Source organism: Puntigrus tetrazona, chromosome 6 (genome assembly GCF_018831695.1).
Source record: "Puntigrus tetrazona isolate hp1 chromosome 6, ASM1883169v1, whole genome shotgun sequence".
NCBI lineage: Eukaryota > Metazoa > Chordata > Actinopteri > Cypriniformes > Cyprinidae > Puntigrus > Puntigrus tetrazona.
The window spans coordinates 15645578-15664369 of NC_056704.1; the positions used below are offsets into that span (position 1 = coordinate 15645578).

Consider the following 18792-nt stretch of genomic DNA (forward strand, 5'->3'; position numbering starts at 1 on the left):
GTTTGATGACAGTATCAGTCAATGACAGCACAAAATGTATTATGTTCTGCCTGATAGAGACTGATAAATCAACAGCTTTCTTATTCGCCGATAGCTGATAAAAAAAGTCAGCATTATTATCACTTTCTGTCCTTGGTTAGCCCATTACGTGTGCATTACTGTTAATGAATGTACATTTACAAGATAAACACTATGTACGGTAAGTGGATCAGAATATGTGGGTGTGTAAGAGTGGGAAACAGGTTGGCTCTGTACTTTCCATTATACACAGCTCATTAGAATTGATCTACCTTTTAAAGCAACTCATTTAGCATTGCATAATGATAGTGAGTGTTATAGGCGCTACTCTGCCCTCAGTCTGTTTCTCTGAAGCCAGGGACTCCCATGTGGCTGTTTTTAGACTCGCGTCTGTTATCTAAACGCGCACGCAAGTCCTGTATATAACACGCCGTGAACCGGTGCGCCTCTAAACCAGCGGGAACGAGCACGAGCTCTCCCAACACAGTCCGCGCCTAAACACGTTAGCTTTTTACTAGGACCTGGATGATGAGGAACACTATTCGCTTTGGAGACGGGCAAGACCTCGACGGGACAGGTAAGACGCGGTATCTCTCCTCCTTCATCGACGGTGTTTCTTTGCGGTCAGTTGTATTTGTCACGACCAGAACGAATCTGCGTAAACTGTGTGTTCACACGGAGAACGTGTTGAGTAAACAAATACTTGCATGCGCTTTATGCAATGTAAAAATCATTTTAATAACCAAAGCACTCACGTAATTATTGTAACCTATATCTCTAACAACGGATATAACGTTGTTATAACGTTGTTACGTGGCTATTGGATTTTGTCAGTGATATTGGCATAAGACAAGTAATGATTTTGTGAACACTCACTTTACTGTGATTTCAGTAGCTGAGAGCATGGCTGTTATTTTGCTATTCACTATAGACTTGTTGTAATGCAAGAGACAAGACTACTTAAGGTCAGGGGAAAATAAACAAACTTGATATCCATTTCCTGAGAAAATGAAAGGGAAATGGAACGATTACACAAACGAATTTCTTTTGTTTTTACAAAGCCCAAACTTATGTGTTTTGCCTCTTGCTGAAGAAACTTTATATTATATTCAAATATAGCAGCATGGGTTAAATGAGAATTTGCAATGATGAAATGCAGAACGCTCCTAGTCTTATTATGGGATAAGACATCTGGAACAGTGCGCATGCAAGATAAATTGGTCGGAGTGATGGATGTTGGAGTGCGTCATGAGAAATTTTGTGAATTTGCCTTTTTTTTTTTTTGTGGGTGTGTGCATGAATGTATTTGACTGATCAAACCGCATGCATATGCCTGCTTGGCTTAATCAACTGCCAAAATAAAGCCAAACCATGATACAGATGTTATTTTGTACTGTTCATATAAACCAGTTAGTCTGTGTTGAATTAGTTTGAGATAAAAGGGTGGACATGAGTTTTCAAGCAGATCTTATTAGGGTGTGTTAGTAATGACCCTGGGTTACTATGGTAACACACCCTGGCAAAATATTTCAGGCCTTTGTGTAAGTGCTAATAAATCTTTCTGTGCTGTGACCCATACTCTTAATCTCTTTATGTGTTTATCTGTGCTTCCCCGAGATATCTGCGTCTTCCTTCTATTTGTTCTCTCTTTCCTTCTGTGTGTATCCACAGAGAGTTATTACTCTTGTGCTTTCTCTTTTCCTCCTTATGTTGTTTATTTCTTGCGCATATGTGTGGCACGCTCTCCATCCCTGTCTTGCTTTCTCTCCCTCTCTGGTTATCTGTGTGAAAGTTCAGCTCCATTCCTCCAATCCCATTTAAGGATTCAGGAACGGCTCTGTTTTACGTCTGAGTTTATGTGTCAGCTTATTTGTCATGTCTAATTAAACAGTATGTGGTATGTGCAAAGTCTGCTGCATCATTAACTGCATACTTGATGCCTTTTTAGCCCAGTCAGATGCACAGAATGCTCTCTTGCTCTCATCTGTTTGTGAGTTTAAAAGGCTGTGATGTCAGAGGCTGCCGTGTGGGAGGTTGACATCTAGGGAAAAAAGTCAAAAGGAAAGAATATATTTGTGAAAAGCAGAAAAGCATGCTATATTTGTTGAATATTGAATATTTTGTTCATATTTCAGCCCTTTGTCATTTTAAACAAATTGCTTTTTTTGGAATAATGAGTCATGCAGTGTGTCAGAATGTTATCTTTGAAATTTATGTGCATATTAAAAGCCATTAGAGCATAATATACAGAAAACAGCACTGCACACTTTCCTGTAGATTACTAATAATTCTGTTTATGTTCTGGTTATTTCCCAGGGGAGGTTGTTAAAAGACCTGTACTTGTTCCTTCTGAATTAGTTGGGAGTTATTCTTGTTGAGATGTATTACAACGGGTAGATGCAGATGGGGAACTATAAGATTATATCAAATATAGTTACATAATGCAATTATGTTTAAGTTTCTAATCAAATCCTAAAAGATATTATTACACAGAAAATGTATTTTTATATGTGGGATCCCAGATTGGTTGACAGACTGAGTGCTGGGTTATTTAATGAGATTACAAACACATTGCATTCATTATATAAGTGTACCTGTCTAAAAGATAATTATTTAATTATCACACAGGAGGAAAATATATTTTGGTTGAGTATTTGAGCAGCTTGCTGTTGTTCTGTCTAAGGAGATTAGTCCTCCTGACCTTCTAACTGGACATTCTAACCTTTTCCCCTCTCTCTTCATCAACTAGTTTGTTTTTTGCCATCTAATTAAAAATACAAAAAAGGACTGCGGTCATTTCTAAGATGTATATTTCACAAATGTATTGATTTAACTTTAAGCTTTTCTACAAGGCATACACACATAATATGATTCCTTATTCAACCACAAGATGGCCCTATTTGCCCTGCTTGTCTTCTTGAATCTGTTGAGGATATCCTAGGATGAGCCAGGATATCCTTTGTCCCTGCAGCATCTGCAAAAAAAAAAGCGAAAAAAAACCCCCAAAACATACTTTTTGATCTACAGGCTTATTTGCAATGTTTTGTGACAAATATAAATTGCAAATATGAATGTTAATTTGTACTTTTTAGGTTAACTCACTGGACTGGATAATGAAGTAAAAGTAGAAAAACATTAACAGGTGATAAGAACATATGGAAAGCATAAACTGTCTAAAACGCAAAAGGGACTGGAATTTACTGAAACTATACAAACACACACACACACACACACACACATATGTATATATATATATATATATATATATATATATATATATATATATATATATATATATATATAAAGAGAGAGAGAGAGAGAGAGAGAAATAGATATAGATGTGTGTGTGTGTGTGTGTGTGTGTGTGATACATTTCAATTAATACATTTACATTTTTTTATTGCTCTATATGTTCAATTCCATACATAATGTTCTTATATTTTCTATTATTTTAACATATGGAAAATTCACTGAAAACAATACTAGTATATTTCATAAATATTTACAAAGAACCAGCATACACTGGATTAATTTAGTGCAGTAATAAAAATACATATAGGTGTGTCTACACTTTGGTTGTGTGATTTGCTAGTTTTGTCTGACTTTGAATTGGCTAATATATAAATGAAGTAGGCAGTATGTATTATTATGTATAAGTATCTATGTATTATTATAGCCAGGCATATTAATTTTCATACCCGACACTGAAAATGTTCTTAAAATTATGTATGTTTTAATGAATAAATGTACCAAAAACATGGTTGTGCAGACATCTCAAACTAATGTACAGAAAATATTTTTGTTGAAAGCACAACAGATCATTGTCAGATCATTACTTCATTGGTAAATCTGTACTTTCTATGTACATATATATATAGAGCAAAGTTCTTAGTAATATTATCAAGGTGTTTGGTAGCTAAAAAGAACAGAATGTTCGAGTCCTGTAAGATGTTTACCTCTCTGTGCCCTCTCGGCGCACGCCTCCTCGTGCAGTCTCTTTGCCGTTCTATTGGTCGATTCCTCACGGTCGAGGGGCTTTGATTGGACACACACATATCAACATTCACGACCCATGTGCGCTTCATGTGAACAGTAGCTGCAGAACTGTTTTTCTCAAACTTCTGCGATTATTTCGGAACTTCTTTTTTTTTGCACCTTTCCCACATTTCTTCAAGTTTGGCCACATCATTGAGTAGTATTACGGTATATTAGCTACAATGCGGTATTTCTAGTGTAAATTGCGTAATTTTCAGCGCATGGTTGCTCTCTAACCAAATAGTAATATAATGACAAAGAAGTTTGTCAAACTAGTTAAAATATTCAGAGTATTATTACACTACGGCGAATGTATGTGCGTGCAGATGTGCTTATGTGGAACAATTAAGAAAAATATGAAAACTTTTAAATTAAAAATAACTAAGCCTAATTAGACATTAAATACAAAGAGTGGTGTAAAAGTTGTCAGATTACATTTTAATGATGGACAATATTATTCAGTATTCAGTTTAAAGTAAGCTGTATTTTTAGGTAGGGGCATTTTTAGGTAGGTAGTGTTTTTGGTGCGCGTTATTTGCTGGTATTACGGTACCGCCGGTCATCTATATCGCTCAGCCGATATGACATACATCCCAGCCCCAGCAGCTCAGTCCGCTCAGTATCAGAGAACAGGCGATCGGCTCTGAACAACCGGGTCATGATAATACAGTTAGGATGAGTTCCACCGAAGATGTTATAATGGCGATTCCCAGAGAGCTCACACAAAACCCACTGAGAAAAATATGGATGCCATGCAAGAACGGGCTACCAGAAAAACACATTTCTCAGAAAAGAGGTAAGTTACGTTTGTTTTCTGTAAATGCCGGGTTTTAACGACTACAAATGATCAGAGACAATAGGGTTAATGTTATATCAATTTAAGGGTTTAAGTTGTCCCAAACGCTCTCATTGTTGTACATTCCCGCGTAATTTAATGCCACTTTCGTGCGTACACGCGCATCTTTTATATTTTATTCAGCAGAATTCGCATGTATTGTATCTTAGTTGTATCTTCACCATCTGGAGTAGAGCACTAAAATGCTCTCGGGTGCGGAAGTAACTTAACGGTGCATGTTCAGTATTTAGCAAATGTTGTGTCTGAATTGATTGATTCATCGTGCGATTTCTGACACAAATATTTACAGAAATTGCAGGATAGTGCTTCGTAGGCTTGAATCTAGTTCAAGCACTATAATGTAAGTAAACCCGGTGAACCCGGGCTAAGTAGGCGCAGCGTATTAAGACGGGAATGATGCAACCAGGATGCACCGAAACCTGCTCAGCCTCAGACGTTAGATAAAGTACAGTAAGCAACGAACGATCTCTGTAATATTTAACAGCAGTATATTTTCTCCTAGTGTCTCTTAAGCTTTGCTTAGGAAAAACCGGGCAAGAGTAAACGCTGAGTGTATGAATAGGCTAGCATGTGTCCAAAGCGTCACACTAAGCCGAAAGTGCTGTATCACCATTAAACCCCGCATACTTTTCTTCCGTTTGCGTATTTACTCGTTTATCAGTAACAACTCAGCATCACGAGCATATCAAATTAATCATTTGCACCGCGAGATACCAGCATAGCTCGAGCATGTTTTCAGCACCGGTACAGTAGCTGCGTGCATTGTGTTGCGTAGCCGGTGTCCTATTGGCTGAGCCCTGGCAGTAGACGCCCTCTGATTGGTCAATGGTCCATCAACATTCGCTGTCCATGTGTGCAGCGTGTGAACAGCAGACCCCCGATGCTCTAAGCTCATGTTGATCAAGTCATGGTCACCCTGATGATAAACATCATGACAGAGAATGTAACCTAGTGTTGTTTATCATTTAGCTCAAGTTTTGATAAAATGAAACGCTTCAATAAAGTGTGCTAGTTTATTGATTGTACTACTTTTGCAAAAAAAAAAAATAAAATAAATAAAATCATACAACGCATTAGCAATTATTCTTTTTGAGGTAATTTAGAAAATATTATAGAGTGGAAATTGTGCAGCCTGTTTTGTTTCAAATAAAATGTTTTTTTTAACTCCTAAAGGGAGTTAACACATTAAAACATGATGGTCGTATTCCCTCTGTAAAGTAATGTTGTGTGTGGGTGAGATTTCAGGGTTGTGGGCTCACTTTGAGGCATGTCCTTTAAATTCCTTAGGGCCTGTTGCGTTCAAATGGGCAAAAAGTAACTGTGCAAGAGTTGAGGGTTTTTCCAGATTTCTGTGGCCCCAGAGCTGCTGTCGTACAGGATTTTCAAAGGAAGTTTATAGACATTTAAAGAGCAGGTTTGCTGAGCGAGGCCTTTTCTCATAGATTCTCTTCACTTGTAGGGATGTATTTAATTATATGCTGATTTTTGTGTAATTGGCAGATTCATTTTGAACTCCATGAACCTGACACTGAATGAGCTGCACTTGCAGCAAAACCTGATTGTGAATAGACTCAGCAGGATCCGTATTTATTTAGTCAGCAGTGAATTGGGGTACACGGTGCACATGATCTCAGTATCCAAGGAACCTGACTGATGAGGAATCAGCAGATATTGAGAAGAACTTGATAACCAGGAATAATGAGATTCATATGGTGAAGTATAAAAAACAAAAAAAAAAGTGTAAAGCTGATGAAATCAGTTTCCAAAGACTATCATAATATTTCACAATAACCGGAATACCTTATTCTCGTTAAAAAGTAGGAAAAGTGACATTTTCCTCAGAGGCTGTAGAGACACAGCATGTATGTTCCCCGACCAACAATAGTCTGCATGGTTTGCGCTGACAGATTATTCATACCAACTGTAAACAAAACAAAGAGAGTATTCACTGGTTTTTTTTCTGCTGTTCACAGAAAAGCTGATTTTTATTCTGTCTGTCTGTGTCTTGGCAGTTTGCATGACCAACTGTCCCACTCTGATTGTGACTGTTGGCCTGCCAGCAAGAGGAAAAACCTACATTTCTAAAAAACTCACACGCTACCTCAACTGGATTGGTGTACCTACAAAAGGTAGAGTAACATGCACTAATAGTCCAAAACATTTATACTTCCAGCATACGGTGACTAAATCAGTGATTTTTTTTTTACAGAATTCAATGTGGGACAGTATCGGAGAGAATGTGTGAAAATCTACAAGAGCTTTGAATTCTTTCGCCCTGATAATGAGGAAGGGCTGAAGATAAGAAAGTAAGACTCTGCATGTTCTCCATTTGTGGATGGTTGTTTTCGTATATTTTTGCTGTTGTTGGGCATTTTGTGTTGTCATGTTTTTTCACGTTTTTTTTTTTTTTTTTTTTTTTTTAATTGCTTCCTGATTTCTATTCTGTTTTCAGGCAGTGTGCTTTGGCAGCACTCAATGACGTCAGACAGTATCTCAGTGTTGAGGGCGGCCAGGTTGCTGTGAGTAATTTTGCGTTTTTATTATTTTTATCAATAAATACATTTGATCAATTGATCAAATAGACGCATTACTATTTAAAATAAATGCTGTTCTTTTGAGCTTTCTCATCAAATAATCTGTATCACAATTTCCACAACGGCATTTCAGATGTTTTTAACAATTCTTACAATAATAGGAAATGTTATTTGAGTGCCAAATTATTAAGCATTCATTATATTATTCAAAAGTGGCTGATTTATATTTAAAATAAATTCTGCTCTTTTTATTTGCTTATTTATTTTCTATTTACAAAAAAAAATCCAAAGATTAGAATGATTATTAGAATCATTAGAATGATTTTATAATTATTATGTTACACTAAAGACTGAAATAATGCTGCTGAAAAAAAAACATATTTGTTACTCTTTTTTTCCTCAGGTGTTTGATGCTACAAACACAACCAGAGAACGGAGGGCCACCATCATGAGATTTGCAGAACAAAATGGCTATAAGGTGAAGCACAACATTCATAAAACGTTGGCATTGTTATGTGCAGTTAAGTGTTTCTTCATTATTTCACTTTTCTTTTAATCCTACTCAAGCCTCTATTTATTTGCAATTAGGTGTTTTTTGTGGAGTCTGTGTGTGAAGACCCCAACGTTATTGCCGAGAACATTGTGGTAAGGCAATGTTTAAAAATTCAAAAAGTGGTAGTGCTCCAGTGATTTCTAATGCTGTGCAATGTAAAGCATTTTTCTTTAGTACACTAATTATAATTTTTTTTTTTTTTATCGGAGAGCAGCAGGTGAAGCTAGGCAGTCCGGACTACACTGACTGTAATACGGAAGAAGCCATCCAAGACTTTATGAAGAGGATCAAATGCTATGAGAACAGTTACCAGCCACTGGACGAAAACCTTGACCGGTCAGAAATCCAATTTTATTTCTTTCCTCTTTCTTATAATAGGCATGCACTTTGTGTATAGTTGCTTTTAATACTCTGTTTTGTCTTGCAGAGAATTGTCATACATTAAAATAATGGATGTGGGTCAGAGGTATCTGGTGAACCGTGTACTCGACCACATCCAGAGCAGGATCGTTTATTATCTGATGAACATCCACATCACACCACGCTCCATCTACCTCTGTCGACATGGAGAGAGTGACCTTAATGTCAGAGGTCGCATCGGAGGGGATTCGGGCCTGTCGACCCGCGGTAGAGAGGTGCGTTATTCTTTAAGTGTCTGTGAAAGGTTGTCTAAAGGATTGGCCATTTGGATTTCATTACCTCTTTCTATTCTTGTATGTTGTAGTTCGCTCAGCATCTAGGGAGGTTTATTCAGGATCAGAATATAAAGGAGCTTAAGGTGTGGACAAGTCAGATGAAGCGCACCATTCAGACCGCTGAGGCGCTGGGCGTACCATATGAACAATGGAAAGCCCTCAATGAGATTGATGCTGTAAGTATTTTGAGACAATGTTTTTTGGGTTTATTTGTAATTCTAAGTGCCAGTTGAGTGACTCTCAAAATGTGTGCAGGGGGTTTGTGAGGAGATGATGTATGAGGAGATCCAGGAACATTATCCTCTGGAGTTTGCCCTCAGAGACCAGGACAAATATCGCTACCGTTACCCTAAAGGAGAGGTGTGTTGAAAAATTCTATTCACTGCCAACTAGAAAGGAACCTCATTAAACCTGCGAAACTGAACATTCCTGCTCTTTACAGTCTTACGAGGATCTTGTGCAGCGATTGGAGCCGGTCATTATGGAGCTTGAACGGCAGGAGAATGTGTTGGTTATTTGTCACCAGGCTGTTATGCGCTGTCTGCTGGCTTACTTCCTGGACAAGAGTGCAGGTGTGTAGCTGAGGATATGCCGTGCCAATAAAAGATTTGCATATTGTTAACCTTTCGTTTGCCTTCCAGAAGAGCTGCCATACCTGAAATGCCCCTTACACACAGTCCTGAAGCTTACTCCTGTGGCCTACGGTGAGAAACTCTTCTTTATTTCACACTTAGGTTCTTCAACCAAAAATGAAATTTAACGTCATTGATCACATGAACAGAGCCTTACTAAACATATGTCAGGGGAGAAAACCCTTTTTGTATTTGTTCCTGTTTTAGTTCAAATTGTGGCCACAACTTAACCAAACAGAAACAAGGAAACTAACTAGATAAAACATGGCTAAAATTAATCTAAAACAAAGACATTAATGTAAATCTAAAATGCCCATGATTAAAGAAAGGGAACAAATTAAAAAAAGATGTATACAAGTTAAGTTGTGAAAAAAAGGCTGTACAGAGCTCTGTAAACATGTCAATCTAAACCTCCACTATATTTCTTCCATTGATCAAAAAGTCCTGCAGAATCTGTTTTCTATATATTGTATGTGGATGGGGACTGTGCTGTCAGTAACAGAAAGAAATACTGACTTATGCACTATGTAGTAAAGTGTAAATTCTGATTTAGCTTCATGTAAGGAACAAAAAATATATAATATTTTTGTGCACTGTCCCTTTAAGAACACTTTGTCTATACAAGTGCATTGACAAGTTGTTCTTAGTGAAAGATACAGCAATGATAGTAAAAACTATTGAGCAATATATTATAAAGGGTTTTATTCTGTTATGGCAGGCTTTTATGAAACACATTTAAAGACTGAGAACTTTCTTGAGTTTTTCCCCCTCTGCATTTTATCTGTTGAAGAGCTTGTTTAATCACCTGGAAACAAGATCTCTTGAAATGTACTTGAATGTAACCTAGATTCTGTCCTGCATTAGGCTGTAAAGTGGAGTCGATCTATCTTAACGTGGAGGCGGTGAACACTCACAGAGACAAACCTGAGGTGAGAAAACCACACAGTCATTTTACATGTATTCATTCTAATGTTATTTGGAAAAATAATATTTCTTTTCAAACTGTGACAGAATGTGGACATTTCACGTCTGCCAGAGGAGGCTCTTCTCACTGTTCCAGCCCACTACTAACCTATGACCTCACATCCTCATCAGCAACACTCCATCAAGCTGTTCCATCCTTTTTATGTGACTCTCGACGGTTTCCGAATGTTTGGAAACGCTGGGCAGAAAGTCAGTTATGAGTCCTAAAGATGAGCAACTTTAGGCCTCATATATTGTATTATCCTTTCTTCTCAATTGCCACATGGGTGACTGGAATCCAGTTATTGAATAATAACCCTAGTGTTGGGGTGCGAGCGAGTGTGTGTGTGTGTGTGTGCGTGTGTGCGTGTGCTTGTGTCCGCACATGTAGGTCTGTGCTTGCGATCGAGGCTGGCGCAGAGTGGGTTTGAAGGCTATTCAAGTTTTCTTTCTAATTTTCTACTGAAGATTTTTGCTGGAATCATTAGCATTTTGTATGCGAGAATAAGTGATCAGTGCTGGTGTGTCTTTTCAACATACCAGCTATTTAATGTTTTTTCTTTTATTATTATTTGCTTCCTGTCTTCACGTTTTCTTAAGCAATATTTTACATCTCAATCACTCACACACTAGATTTCAAATTAAGTGCTTTGGCTGTCATCTAACACTAAATGTTATTCATGAAAACAATACAATGACTTAAAAAAAAAAAAAAAAAAAAGCATAATTGCAGATGTATCAGCGCACATGAACTTTTACTTTTGTACAGTGTTAAAACCACCTGAATATTGCCACTCTATCACGACTGTGAGCGATGTAAAAACAGCTGTCAATTAGGATGTATCAAGGACTATTCAAATATATTACCTCTGTTACATTTCCAGAGAAAGCCAAATTTAATGTTTACATTTTTTTAAAAGCCTTGTTACAATAGTAGGCTATTTTTTGCACGTTAAGCATACTTGTACTTTTCTTTAATAACTTTATTTTTTGCACAGAAAGTGTACTTTCCTAAATCTCAGCAATAGATTTATAATTAATTTGTGATTATATATGTTTTTTTCACTCTACAGTCTATAGTGTTTATGGAGATAAAGTCAGTGAAACGTTTTTATCTCAATTATCGTCATGTTTACTACCAGGATTTTTTTTTTTTTACTACAAGAGCACTTCTGTGAACCGAATTCGAAGAGCTCTGTTAATCTGTGATTTAACCTGTCTCCGTGATCAGTAGTAATAATTATGATAACGTATGTGAAGTCCATGGTTCTCAAATTTGACATTTTCTGGAAGTACTGTCAATAAAACATTCTGTCATCACACAATGCACATTGTCATCTTTATAGCAGCGAACCCATCTTTTAAAGGCGATTTAGTCTCATTTATTTTTAGTTTTAGAAACTTCTCAGTGTAGGTGTTTATTAAACCTTCTATATGGATATCCATCTCAGCAATAGACGTTCCAAATAAATATACACAGAAAAAATCTATAAAAATTTCACACATTATATTAATATCTCCATTCTGATAAAAAGGTGCAAAGAAATCCAGAGGGACATAAATCTATCAAGAACCACTCTGTGAAGGCATCCTATAATACTACACTCATACACAGTGCAAAGATTGTTTCTGAAGTGATCACATCAGTGCTTAAAAAAAATGAATATAGCACCTCATACAGCAATGAGGCTCAAAATGTCACGATTGGAGTCTTTGAGTGAGCGTGCATGTCCGAGCATGACCAGACATTACCTCATGACTATGTAAGTGTCCATGTCAAGATAGTTTTAAAGCTGCTGGAATGAGGCTCCATTATGTCAGACAGACCTCAGGCCCTACCTCTCACGCCGGCTGCTGTGGGTTGATGTTGAGGTGGGCAGGGTTTCCCAGCAGACCAATCCGCTGCTTGTGTTTCCTCTGCTCAGTCATCTGAAGATTAACAATAGGGATGAGTTCAGACAAACACCATTAACTTGGAAATTCATATCTCATACCGCAAAATGGTAACTTATGACACATCTGCTATTTAGGTGTAGGCATTCCAGTTGTTATTTAAGAGTAATTTGGCAGCCTGTTTATACATGCACCTTTATCAAACTAGTCAAACACGCACCTGCTCTTTGAGCTCTGTGAGTTGATTGGTCAGGTTGGAGACCAGCCTCATTGTGGACTCTAGTTTCTCCTGCAAACTGCGCAGTTCATTTTGTTCACCCTCACCATCACTGCTGACCAGCGACATGGCCCTCATACGTGGAAACCAGTCCAGATTGTGTTCCTGAATGAGGGTTAAAAAGGTCACCTTACTGATAAACAATAAACAATTGTAGAATAATTTCTTGATTTTCATCAAAGCTGCCTTGTGTAGGCGCAGTGGTTTTAAAAGAACTTAATATACTATGAGTGAAAATAGATATTTTGAGTTCACACATTAACAGGCCTTTTTTTCCCTTTTTTTTGCTATTATAAAGATTAGGTACATTTTTGGGTGCACGTAAATATTTAAGAAAAATCTGTTTATATATAAACATAATATAGTATAAACATAAATATATATGAATAAAAGTAAATATTTTCAAAATATATATTGCATGTGTTTTTATTTACATATACATACTTTAAATACACACAGTACACATACATATAACAGGTAAATAAAAACGTTCTGGATCACGAGAACAATTTTTTTATATTAAAAAAATGGAATAAATTGTCTAATTTTTTTACTCCATTCTAATTGCAGTAATGTGAATATAAATAGTATCTTCATTTTATATTAAATTTTTATTTGTAAAGTAATTAAAATCATACTGTCTAAATCTAGTGATTTTTTTTAATTAACAGTGTAAAATAAATTGACAACAAAATAACAAAAGTAAAAAACACAAGTATTTATATATAGCAATACATAACATCAAATTAATTCTGCTAATAATAATATACATTTTCAGGTTATAGTAGGTTATTGAGGTTATAGTAGGTTATTTATTCTTTTCAAGACTCACCTTGATCATCTGAGCGACATAGCTCTCAGGGCCTGTGTATTCAGTGGAGTCCTTGACCCGCACCAGCACAATGAAGTACAGGTAATGCCACAGGTTGTGCTCTTCCTTGATGTGCTCCTCGAATGTCACTGTTTTATTATCAAACTTGTCTCTCTCCAGACCTGGGTGAACAAGCAGGTAACCCCAAAAAAAATAAATCCCCAATTTCATGTAAAGTCAAATTTATGCGTATTTGAGCATAACCGTGCATCTTCATCTCACCGCAGATGAAACATGTGGTCTTGAGGATTTCCTCTTTCCTCTGCTTCTCGCTTCTCAGATCAGCAAACGTATCAATGATGACGCCAAAGATCAGATTCAGCACGATGATGATCACCAGGAAGAAGAACAGAAGGTCATACACGACCCGTGCGGCGAACAGACGCTCCTGCAAACACCCATACAGATCTTTCTTCAGATTGTTATGTAAAAAATGAACTACTATTGTAAATATATGCATGTGCTTACCTCTTTGGATGGCTTGCGCAGAACATCTCCAACTCCACCACCACTCCTGAGACCGTGACTCAGTACAGTGATCATACACATCCACAGAGAATCACACGCTCGCTCTACGTCATCTATAAATACACAATGTAGAAGCTCTATTTCCATTCACTTCCAGTGTACAAATAAATGTCAGATTACAAAATATTGCCAAAAATTAAGTCACATCAGTGAAATAACTGGATTAGGGCTGTTCCTTTTAGCATTAATAAATTAATTAATAACATCTAATATTAGTTATTGACATTAATTAATAACAGTGTTAGTTTATTACATTCATATTGATATTTTTAATCATTTCACAAAAGCAGATTTAACCGTGCCCTGACCTGTATCTTATTATAAGCACATTATTATCATTTTATTTTTACTAAAAACATATATGCACTGTTTTAATTGGATATGCCAATTATGCTCATGATAATTTCATTTGAGGAGAATTTGTAATTATTGTGACTCAACAATATTGTGTATTCAACATAACATGCAGTAGATTGGATGAATTTTTCTGCTCACCCTCCTCAACATCCGCAGTCAGACAGGAAGCATTTAGGCCATTGCAGACCCCCTCAGACAGGAAGCCAGGAGCCAGATTTACTCCCTCCTCTGACACACACATGTTCAAATAAAAAATACATTTTCTCACCCTCTATTATGAACATTACTTTGTGATTTGCTTTGTCACATGTTGTCTGTGTTAATGTGTGTTACCCAGAGTGCCGTTGGGAATACGGTTCACCTCCAGAATGAAGTCATCCTTAAAGAACATATAGCCAACAATGGAGAAGAGGTAAACCAGGATCAGGCCCAGAACAGCCGTCAGGACAATAGAGCGGCCATTTCGAGTCACACTCTTGATAACGTTCAAAAGAGTCTCTTCCCTGTTCACCAGATCAAACAACTACAAACACACAAATGTACAATTAATTAACATTAGCGGTCAAAATTTTTGCACTGACAATATCATAAGTTAAGAACTAAAACATTTATATAATACAAAAAATAAGAAACATACTATTTATTTATTTTTAAAGACAAACTTATTCTCCTCGCTCATATATATATATATATATATATATATATATATATATATATATATATATATATATATATATATATATATATATATATATACACACACACACACACACTGTCAAATGATTTATCCTGATTAATCACGTGCAAAATAAAAGTTTTTGTTTACATAATATCCTTTTTTTTTTTAAATGCGTATTTATATATATATATAATAAATATAAAATACAAACATATAAACTATGCAAACAAAAATTAATCATGATTAAGTTAGTAAAATGTGTTAGTGTAAGGTTTTCAAACAGACCAGTAGACTGTAAAAGAAGACATGTCCAAAAAGGCCCAGAGTGCAGATGAGAAGGTACAGCAGATGAAACAGGAACTCCCTATCCATCACCATCACCCGGTAACCACGGGTAAACGTCCCACGGTTACCCACAAAGCTCAGCATGAACACTATCTTATTACAAACCTGCACAGACACCAAACAAGGCCAGATTGTCACTTCAGTCTGACACCACATAAGATTATTATTAAAGAAACTGTGTGCACAGTGTATGACTGTATGTGAACCCTCCCATGAGTGTCCGTGTGAGTGTGACCTTACATTAAAAGCTCCCAAGAGTGTCAGCATATGCTGCAGGCCCACGGAGAAGCCCAGCTGCAGCACACTGGAGATGACCAGCACTCGCACTGCGTTCGGCCTCGGTGACATCAACACAAACCCCAAAGAGCCCAACAAACACACCCACAGCAACAGAGAAAGAGAAGGATCTAGTGAACCTGAAACACACACAGACCACATGTAAGGTATAAATGTTCACACAAGTCAGGGATATTGTGAAAAGAAAGCCTGACTTGTGAAGATAACAAAGAGGGGAACTCACTTTCACTCATTCCGTCCAGAGGGTAAAAGAACGCCACTAACAGGTTAATGAGAACAGCCAGGTTAAAAGACACATTACTCCAGAATGACATGTTCCGGCTACACCAGTACAACACTGGCTGTGCTAAAAACAGAATAACAGGGATACGTTTCAGAAATGATAAAAATTAGTCATTTTCAAACACTAGAGAATAAAAACACATTTACCTCTTAGCTTTTTCTGCCACCTCATTTCATTGAAGAGGTCGTCTGCGTGCAGGAAGAAGTCATTTATTTTACTGCCCTGTTCGTCTCTCTCTGTACCATAGTACACACGCAGCTTGGACTCATTTGTCAGAAAAGAGCAGATATTTGGTACGGGAAACACAATCTGTTCCATAGTGCGATCCTGCCGGACTATCTATTTACACACACACACACACACACACACACACACACACACACATATAACAGAGTAAGATGGGAATTTAAAAACAATTTTAAAAAACTGAAAGCGTTTATGTGTTATACCTCTATCTGTGCGGTGTGTTCAGTGTAATACTCCAGGGCCTGGTCCTCCCCACCTGGTTTCAGTAGTATTTGCAACTCCTTATTGTGACGTGACAGCTGAAATAGCAGGTTAAATCAGATCAATGCTACTAACGTAATGAATTGCTCTTATATAAAATAAGGTCACGTTTGGTATTGCGGTTGACTTTTAAAGTTGACCACGGTCCAAATAAACTGTTCTCATGCAGGGCCCAAAACTGTCTTTTTGTAATTAAATAACATTTTAATAAATATGGTTATTAGCCAGTAACAGAGAACGGTGATTTAACTCTTGCTGACAGAAATGGCGTAATTCAAACTATACATCTGTCGTAACTTGTTTCTTTTGCCACAGTGTAAAACTGAGCATATATTGCAAATTAATGTTTTGATAAAAATGTTCACTACACTGATAGATGTGCCAAAAGTTGTGTGTCTCTGTGTACCTGATGTGCAAGGATATAGATGTTGTGTCCAACATTGCGAGGTGAGGCAGCATGGTCCTCTCCATTCTCCTGTTCCTCATCCTCGAACTCTGCTTCCCCCTGCTGGTAGGCCATTTTCATCACTTCCACCTTAAACACGAACGCACACAGATGGGTTTGAGCGGATGTTGTAGTCAAGGAACGATTATGGTTTACTATCTGTCTAAACAGAATGACTCCAAGATACAGTTAAAGCATTGACAGAACAAAGATGTACTGGGATAATAACTAGCATACTCACTAGTTCTTTTGGTCTCATGTTGTACAGGATTCTTTCTGCGTTCTCACTGTCATGTGGCTCTCCATGATGGCCAGCAGCAGCTTAGATGCATTATTCTAAGAAATGGACAAATAATGCTACATGATACTTAATTGGCCAAAGTATTAAATAAAAGTACTATGAGACGGTTGTGGAAAAAAATTACATTTTGATTACACTCACTTTTTTCACTCTGTCCTAATTCAAATGAACTTAAGCATAAAATGATCATGTTAAGCTTAACATAACATGTTCTGTAGATTTTATAGGAGCGTTTCTATGAACAGGGAACTGCAAGATATGTTAAAATATATTTAAAAAAAAAAGAAACTAAGAAACTAATTGTAACTAATATAAAAAATTAGAGGGATTTCTAGTCTTGAAAAAGTCATTGAAATCACTAAACTACAAATTTCTCTAGTTATGTCAAGCTCAAAAACCTTTTAGTGTGTAGAAGTTGCTATTTGTGAGTAAAACATAATTTTAAAAATCCTGTAATCACAAATGACAAGACAATTCATGTAAACTACAACTTCTATATTTTGTAAATTTAAGTTTCAAAATGACCAACTTTGTCATCACAGCAGAAGTAACAGAAGCCAAAAAAGGTTCAGAACCACTTTGCATAGTAAAATTTGACGTTACTATGAAATGAGAAAATTGTTACATAGTCAGTTAAGAGTGAAGTGATGTACCTTTAGTTCTAGAACCAGATCCATTCTCTTTCTGCCCAGTGGATTAATATCATTCAGAATCAATGCAATAATGATGTCAATGCCATTAGACTCATGGGTGGCAATGCAATTCTGCAAAAACATGCATACGAACACATTCAATATGTGAAGTATATTTATAAGAAAGTGAAAGTTTCAAAATAATATATTGCAAAATAAAAAATAAAAAAAAGATGCTGAAACGTGATTGTTAATGTCTGTGTACTTGCCTGGTTATCGTGGCAGGGCCCTTGACAGTATTCAGTGAGACTCTCTACAGTCTGATTAATGAGAGCCACATTATGCTGGTTAATATACAGCCCTAACAGCCCCAGGCCTCCTGTTGTACTTCCACAGATGCAGTCCAGGAACTGCAGGGTTTCACACACAAGGTTATAGTTGTTCTTGTTGTTTTGACAACGGAGAAAATTCTGAAGGAGTAAAAAAGAGAAAGTTCTAAACATACACAATGTAGTCTGTAAAACCAGGCCAAAACAGTAACAATACACAAGACATGACAATGTTTGAGACCTCAAACAAAAACAGTTGATTTCCTTCAGGCTTGGGTTAGATAGTAATCCTCTAATCAGGCTAGAATAACAAAAAAAGCTAGAAACGTGACAGATGGAGAGGCAGGCCATCACACACACACACCTGCAGGTCACGATTATGGTTCTCACACAGCAGCTGTAGGAAGCGAAGGATTGGCTGCATGATGAGAATGACAGGGCTCATCTCGCCCTGCTCTGTTCCTTTATCTCCACCTCCTTTGTCTCCATCTGTGGTGCCATAAGCCTCCTCAGGATCAGCATCTCGTCGATACGAACCATAGGCCTTCTTAGTCACAGCAGATGCCTCCAACAGCTGCTCACGGGTATCATCAGTCACCACGACACCTGAATTTTTTTCTGGAGAGGAAAAAAATTATGATTTCTTATTTATAATCTTATAGTGACATATCGTCTCATACAATTACTTAATAACATTACACTGTGCTCTAATAGGGCTTAAAATCATAAATATCATTGCATCAGAAAACATCAAACCAAGTG

General features: G+C 36.9%; 2 protein-coding genes across 3 annotated transcripts in view; one reads left to right on the forward strand and one right to left on the reverse strand.

The window, feature by feature from the left end:
• The first annotated feature begins 442 nt into the window (after positions 1 to 442).
• On the forward strand, positions 443 to 11611 carry pfkfb4b (6-phosphofructo-2-kinase/fructose-2,6-biphosphatase 4b). Of its 2 annotated transcripts, none has more exons than XM_043241257.1 (14): positions 443 to 595; positions 6922 to 7038; positions 7119 to 7215; positions 7362 to 7428; positions 7847 to 7921; positions 8032 to 8088; positions 8211 to 8332; positions 8424 to 8631; positions 8721 to 8867; positions 8947 to 9051; positions 9134 to 9263; positions 9333 to 9395; positions 10188 to 10252; positions 10335 to 11611. In XM_043241257.1, the coding sequence occupies exons 1-14, from the start codon at positions 544 to 546 to the stop codon at positions 10392 to 10394; spliced, it is 1365 nt and encodes a 454-aa protein (XP_043097192.1). In that variant the 5' UTR covers positions 443 to 543; the 3' UTR covers positions 10395 to 11611. The 2 variants fall into 2 exon arrangements, with proteins under 2 accessions (XP_043097192.1, XP_043097190.1); XM_043241255.1 differs by lacking the exon at positions 443 to 595 and adding an exon at positions 4298 to 4849.
• Positions 11159 to 18792, reverse strand: part of LOC122346545 (inositol 1,4,5-trisphosphate receptor type 1-like) — a 28750-nt gene continuing 21116 nt past the window's right edge. The window contains 18 exon segments of the mRNA XM_043241258.1: positions 11159 to 12215; positions 12400 to 12561; positions 13289 to 13449; positions 13550 to 13715; positions 13796 to 13908; positions 14351 to 14440; positions 14546 to 14735; positions 15177 to 15341; positions 15477 to 15652; positions 15757 to 15879; positions 15963 to 16155; positions 16266 to 16361; positions 16730 to 16858; positions 17010 to 17065; positions 17068 to 17104; positions 17723 to 17833; positions 17971 to 18171; positions 18395 to 18648. Of these exon segments, the coding sequence (XP_043097193.1) occupies positions 12129 to 12215; positions 12400 to 12561; positions 13289 to 13449; positions 13550 to 13715; positions 13796 to 13908; positions 14351 to 14440; positions 14546 to 14735; positions 15177 to 15341; positions 15477 to 15652; positions 15757 to 15879; positions 15963 to 16155; positions 16266 to 16361; positions 16730 to 16858; positions 17010 to 17065; positions 17068 to 17104; positions 17723 to 17833; positions 17971 to 18171; positions 18395 to 18648 (2510 nt within the window). The 3' untranslated portion in view covers positions 11159 to 12128.

Coding starts and splice junctions, on each gene's coding strand:
- pfkfb4b (XM_043241255.1), top strand. CDS start 4,729: ATGAGTTCCACCGAAGATGTTATAATGGCGATTCCCAGAGAGCTCACA. Junction 9,264..9,332: donor CTTCCTGGACAAGAGTGCAG/GTGTGTAGCTGA, acceptor TTTGCCTTCCAG/AAGAGCTGCCATACCTGAAA. Junction 9,396..10,187: donor GCTTACTCCTGTGGCCTACG/GTGAGAAACTCT, acceptor GTCCTGCATTAG/GCTGTAAAGTGGAGTCGATC.